General features: G+C 46.3%; 1 protein-coding gene across 1 annotated transcript in view; it reads right to left on the reverse strand.

The window, feature by feature from the left end:
* The window catches only part of GLOD5 (glyoxalase domain containing 5), a 4323-nt gene extending 3923 nt beyond the window's left edge, over positions 1-400 (reverse strand). The window contains exon 1 of the mRNA XM_015409006.1: positions 257-400. Within this exon, the coding sequence (XP_015264492.1) occupies positions 257-397 (141 nt within the window). The 5' untranslated portion in view covers positions 398-400. The remainder of the gene's footprint in view (positions 1-256) is intronic.
* Between the last annotated feature and the right edge of the window lie 6456 nt (positions 401-6856).

The raw sequence follows: 6856 nt of genomic DNA on the forward strand, positions 1-6856 counted from the left end.
TCTGAGATCTGACAAGATTGGGCTTGCCTGGGCTATCCAGGTCAAGGCAAGAAGGACTGAAAATGTGATGAGTTTGCAAACTCAAGGCAACCACCCCTTCGCTTTATGTCTTAATGTTGCATTCACGTTTGAAGTTACATCCCCCAGCTCACCACCTCTAGGGCCACTCCTAGCAGAAGCTAAGTTTTCTTTTTCCTTTGGGACCCATCATGGAGCTGGCCATGGTCAGGAGGAGTGCCATTCCCTATTCAGGCACCTTAAAGGTGACCACTTCCATGCCAAGAACCCGAGAGTAGAATGCTGCTGTGTCTTCAGTGCTTTTCACAGTCATCACCAGGTGATCCAGGCCTTGGATGCAGCCCCATGGTGGTGCCACATCATTCTCCTTCCAAGACATTGCCTGAGATCCAAGAACCTGAAAAGGCACAAGGAGGAAGCCTCTTTGGAGAACTGTGATTACAGAACAATGGATCAAGAGTGTATACAGCTACACCATCCAAAGGCAAGGTACAAAATTCAAGGAAATAGGTCTTCATTAAAAACAACAACAACAACAAAAGCAGGTTTCTAGACCCATTCAAGACTGCAAAAGCAGCTTTGGAATTGTGGAAATCCCCAAAGAAATGAAGAACCTGGGACTCTTTCCACAGGTCACGGGGGTGAACGTCTGTGGCCTGTCCAGTTCTTTGGGCCATAGCCAACAGCAGATGCAGAATCAAATTGTCACCACATGTGCAAAGTTTCCAGGTCACAGAATTCACGTTAAACATATGGAAACTGTGAGGGAGGCGGCTTTTTTGGCAGAAAGCACTGGGGTCTGGAAAAGGAATAGGGCTGTCAGCTCTATCTTGGGAGCTTCCTGGAGATTTTGGGGCGGTGCCTGGGGAATGCAGGGTTTTGTGATGGGAGGGAGATCAGCTGGCATATGATGCCATGGAGTCCAGGCTCTGAAGCTGCCCTTCCCTCCAGGGGAACTGATCTCTGTAGTCCAGAGATCAGATGTAATTCCAGGAGACATCTAATTCCACAGGCTTCACTTGGAGGTTGGTAAGTCTACCCCCCTTTGCCTGCTCATTTTCAATTCACTCCTAAGGTTACAAATATGCAGTCCTCAGGCTGCACCCAGGGCTGCCTTTGCTTTCCGAGCCACGCCTCTTTTGAGGAACTGCCATTGCTTGGGACGTTTGCCCTCTGCCCACCTTGGATTTGACACTGCGCACAGTTGTTTCCCGCAGCCCTCCTCCTCCCTTCTAGCAGATCTTGGTATAGATTGCTCCCCAAACCAAAAGTTGGCGAGTGGCATGTGAGCGAATACCTCCAAAGGCAGGCAGGAAACTCTGTGCAGCTGTTTGGGTGTCAGGAACCGAAGGCTTCTCCGGCTCAGCATTTCCTGGACTGAAGGTGGAGTCTTGGGCAAGTTTGTTTGACACTACAGCACACAAACCCCTCCCAGAGTAACCAGGCTTAGCTGTGTTACACCTCTCTGGATAGCAGACATTTGCCAAGCCTTATGTCAGCCGGGACACAGTAATGACTGATTGTGACTGAAGAAGGGCCCTTCCTGTGGGAAAACGGAGCCCCCTTCTGAGTCCCGGAACAGAAGGTATGTTTTTCTGACCTATCCGGGAGGAGAACTACTTCAGGAATATTCATAGCCACAAGGTCACTTGCAAATAGCTCCTACATTTTCAAGTGCTTCACACAGCAGAATCAATACGGAACACCTGAAATAGCAAAACTGGACACGATCAGGGGCGGGGGCTGGGCAATGGCAAAAGCTCCTGCGCGGAGGACACCGGGGTGGCATAGCTGAGCCAGGAAACATGAGCTGCTGTGTGCAGAAAGTCCAGCTGCCACCGGGACACGGAGTGTGCTCTTCTAGCATGAGCCAATGAGCCTTGGTGCTGTGTCACAGCAGGGCGCGACCGCTGCAAAGCATCTTCGAGCCTCCAGCACCAGCTGCTGTGTCTCCTCAGCAAGTCTCACTGACATGAATGGAAGAAGGAGATTCCACCCCAGTGAGCCCAAGGCAATTACGGATGGCTGGGGTAGTCATGAGCCCAAATGGAGCCGTCCTACCCAAACTGCTGTGGCAGACAGTAACTGACTGTGTGAGAGCCAGTTTGGTGTAGTGGTTAAGTGTGCAGACTCTACTCTGGGAGAACCAGGTTTGATTCCCCACTCCTCCACTTGCACCTGGCTGGATGACCTTGGGCAAGCCATAGTTCTGACAAGAGCTGTTCTTGAGAAAGAACAGTTTCTGTCAAGAGCTCTCTCAGCCCCACCTACCTCACATGGTGTCTGTTGTGGGGAGGGGAAGGGAAAGGAGTTTGTAAGCCGCTCTGAGACACCTTTGGGTAGTGAAGGGCGGGGTATAAATCCAATCTCCTCCTCCTCCTCCTCCTCCTCCTCCTCCTCCTTCTTCTTCTTCTTCTTCTTCTTCTTCTTCTTCTTCTTCTTCTTCTTCTTCTTCTTCTTCTTCTTCTTCTTCTTGTGTACATATTTGTAATACGTTACAAACATCCCTCACTTGTGCTGCTAAGACTGGCTCATATTTCCTGGCTCAGCTTAAAACCTTCAGCCATCACCCCTAATTAGAGATGGGGTGAAAACTGAGAGGAGCACATTCTATTTCTCAAACTTTTATAGGACTCTTCTTCCATTTTGGTTTCTAACAGAAAAACTGGAAATGCCATTTATAAAAGATTTTCTCCCTTGGAATGGGATCAATGCAATCCATCCTGCACAGCCCTGTGGTTGCTCTTAAACATGAAATGTCAGTTTCTGGCCTTCTGCAGAAGCCTGCTAATTTTTCTGAGCTCTTTACAAATATGAATGTCTCAGGTTTGGGGATAAGGTTGATTGTATGGAGAGAATGCTGTTTGGAAGTCCAGACAATGAAAACTTCACTTTGTTGACTGCAATGTTGACACTTGCTATTTTCAACTCTTATTTTATTTTTCTTGTTTTCCATGCTGGTGAAATCTAAGATGTACTTAGGTGATAAAGGAGTTATTTCAGTCCTCCTTATTTCAGTAGACAGTGCTAAATCAATACATGTAAGTTTCCCCAGCAGGCAAAGAGCAGGTCCCTGGGGCCATTTCAGGTCTAAAAAATAGAGGGGAAATGCTTAAGCCCCTTCGCCCCACACACCATGATCCTGATCCAACCTGGGCCTGCACGTGCCTGGGAATTAAGTTCCGAGGCAGCACTGAACTCCTACAGTGTGTCTAGTTCACAGGATCCATGGGGAACCAAAGACTTTTTAGTGTGTGAATTGGTTCATAAGGATCAAACGTGTGCTGCTTCAACACTCAGTATATTTGGAATTGTTGTCTGAATAACACTCAGACATTTACATTTGTAAATTTTATAAATAGACCAAGTGCAGTTTTATGTACAAGGTTATACATAATGTAGTCTATGTTCTTAATATAGATTGGATAAGGAAACATGTACTGCTTATATTTCAGTTTTCCCAGCATTTCTATCCTTTCCCATGGGGGAAGAATATTTTTTCCTCCCATGGTGTCAACATTTCCAGAAATTTTATATTTTTGCTCCTGGTCACAGCCAGCCTGATTATGTGAAGCAATTGCAAAGAAGATAAAGATCCAGAGAGAAGCAAACCGGACAAATTGAATTGGGGATCAAATACTAAGAAGTGGTGCCAAGGAGAAGAAAGATGGCTTCCTCCTGCCCTGCAAAAACCATTCAGGGAGCTTAAATCAGCCGTGGCACAAACACTCTGCTCCTGCCATTTGGGTTGAGACAGTAAAGGAGAAATGCTGCTCGCTTTGCGCATCCAATTCCCTCCCTCCTGCCTCTCGGTATTGCTGCCATCATGGGCCGTCAATTTGAGCAAGGACAAGAGAATAGGTCAAAGACGTGCCTGTGCTACTCATAAGCCCTAAAATTGTTCCACCCTTCATTGGTGCAATAGAGAAAGGAGATACTTAAGATAAAAGGGCAGTGAATTTTGATCAGAGAAAAGATAATTCTTCAGGCAGCAGAATGTCAACTCAAAGAATTCATTGCTGCAGAAGACAAAGGACCAGACAAGGTTGTCGCACCAGGATCCGTGTGCAGCTCCTTTCCCACAGTCAGCTGCAAGAAGAATCGCATGGCTTCTACGTAGCACTAAATATAGTGCTATACTCCCCATGAACCCCACTCCCCAAAATGCACATCACCATGGGCAAAGTCCTATTATATATTTACTCATAAGTCCCATTCGCCAAAGGTGCTGCTTCTCCCTGCAGTTTTCCTTTTGTTCAAAACTTTATTTGTTATGACCTGCGGCTACATCCTGAATCAGTGGCTGTCATTTTTATGTTTTGGGGTTGGGGGCAGCAGTTTAAACACTTATTTTTTCTTTGCAAACAAATTGACTTTACTTTTCTATTAAATAATTTTGTAATAGCGCTATAATAATCTTCAAAAATAAATGGAGAATAGCTTTGGCTGCAAAGCGAAAAACAGCAAATGCTTATCTCCCTTCCCCCCATCAAATCCTAAAGAACTGATAAATAACAACTGATTCATGATTACCATGGCCAACTGGACAGAGAAAACAGGAAGTAATTAATTAATTAAACTGGAAGCAAAAGACAAGGAAAAAAGCCCAGTTTTTGTCTTGAAAAACAATCTAATCTGTTATTGACAAAACAGAGTCAAACTATATCATATCACTATGCAACCCTGAAATATTTCAATTTTTTTCCACTTTAACCCTTGTCCTCTGATGGGTTTAAAATAATTGTAACTCCAGGCTGTCCAATGTGGACAGTCCCAATGCTCTTGCATTTTCTCAGGGGCTCTCTTTGCATTTTGTTTTAAGGGTGCAGCCTGGCCCCAGTGTCTGCCTGTGTGATTGTCCTGGGAGCACCTCACTTTGAAGTGGCTGGCACAAGAACCAGGCTTTAAACCAGGAAGCACCATATGTCCCCTTGAAGGGGAGGGCCCCCTGAACATGGGGGTGTATGACATGTGGTGGTCCAAGCCTATTTTGGGGTGTATAAGTCAAGCAGTCAAACCAGTTCCTTATTCAAATCTCCTTTCAAATACAGGCCTGTTGGTGGTTGTCCAAATAGAAGCCTGTGGCGCCAGAACCAGTCTTTGGACCAGGCACCAGTGTATGTCTTCTTGCAGGGGACATGGGGAAGTGTCATTTGGGCTGGTCCAAATATTGTTTTGGGGTGCAGCCAGGCCCCAGTGTCTGCCTGTGTGATTTTCCTGGGGGCACCTGGCTTTGGAGCAACTGTAGGGCTGCCAAGTGGGGGCGGGTAAACCCCCGATTTCCAACGCCGCAGAATCGGGCCCCGGGGGGAACCCCACCCCTGCGTGCATGTCACCAGGAAGTGACGTGGACACACTGCGCATGCTGGGGGCAGGGCCACGGCCATACAAGGGAAAACTCTATGGTTTTCCCTTGTATGGCCATGGCCCCGCCCCCAGCGTGCCTGGCGTCCTCCCGTCACTTCCGGGTGACGTGCATGCGGTGTGTGCATGCTTTGCGTGCACGCACACGCATGCACCGGACTCCAGCCAGGAGCCCCCCGCTTCCGGCAAAGATACAGTTGGCAACCCTATGCAACTGGCATGAGAACTGCTCTTTGGACCAGGAATCAGCACATGTCCCCTAGAAGGGTAGAGTCTCCTGAATGTGGGGGTGTATGATAAATGATGGTCCAGACCTCATTTTGGGGTTCAGAGCTTTCAAACATGCCTCAGTGTTTTTGGTTGAATTCATTGATAAGTCATAAATAAGGAACCAACTTCAGCCTCCTTTGTCAGGAGCCTTCTAGATTAAAAGAGAGGGAGAAAGACTTTTGCCCCATTTACTATCTTTTTTTTTTTTAATCCCCTGAAGGCAGGGTAGTTTTATTAATTTTTGTTACACCTACGTGACTACAGAAAGAGAAAAAGGGAAGGGAAAGAAAAATAAAAAACCCCGGGGTACAGACAGTAAATGAAAAAAACCACACTATAACTAAAAACCCAAGAAAGGAAGGTCTTTTTCAGTTAGTATACAGTTAGTCATAGAACTTAAAACTTTTTGTTTAAATCAATGAATTTAGGAGTTAGTAAGTCTATTTTAGTAATTATCTATTTTCTTCTCAGTGTGCACAGAGTCTCTTTCATCCACTTCAGTTATAAATCTTTCAGTTCTTAAGAGCTACTTGGGAACTCTTAGCCGCAAGTCATACGTGTCTCTGGCTGCGCCTCCTTCTGCTCCTGCTGGGTCTCCATCCATCTCTTCCAGGCTGTCTGCAGGGCCCCCTCCGTCTGGCTGCTCTTCCTTTTTCGATCCAAAAAACTGCTTCAACCATTCTTCCGCTTTAAACACTGAGTCAATTTTTTCTCTCTTATCCTTGTATTTAAACTGCACACCCTCCGGATAGAGCCAGGCATACTGAATCTGGTTGATCTGGAGTGTTGAAATGAGTTCTTTGTATGCTTTTCTTTTCTGTCGAACCTCAAATGGGATGTCCTTTAGGACCCTGATAGTTGCTGATCCCAGCTGCAGGGGTTTGGCTGCTGTCGCTTTGAGAATATCATCTCTTGTCTGTCGTCGGAGAAACTTGACTACAATCTTGCCCGGCATGTTATTCTGCTTAATGTATTTAGAGTAGGATCGATATGCCACTTCGATCTCTGCTTGCGCTTCAACCGGTGCATTGCCGAGCGTCGATGCAATTAGTTCTGTCGCCACCTCCTTCAAGTTTTCTCCTGCCATTTCAGCCACCCCTTGGAACCTGAGAACTTTTTCCATCTGTAGATTCATTAGCCTTCTTTCTTGGAGATCTTGCCTTTGCTCCAACAGACCAACTTTCTTCTTCATCTTTTTGGTATC

Source organism: Gekko japonicus, unplaced genomic scaffold (genome assembly GCF_001447785.1).
Source record: "Gekko japonicus isolate JY-2015 unplaced genomic scaffold, Gekko_japonicus_V1.1 scaffold19, whole genome shotgun sequence".
NCBI classification, from domain to species: domain Eukaryota; kingdom Metazoa; phylum Chordata; class Lepidosauria; order Squamata; family Gekkonidae; genus Gekko; species Gekko japonicus.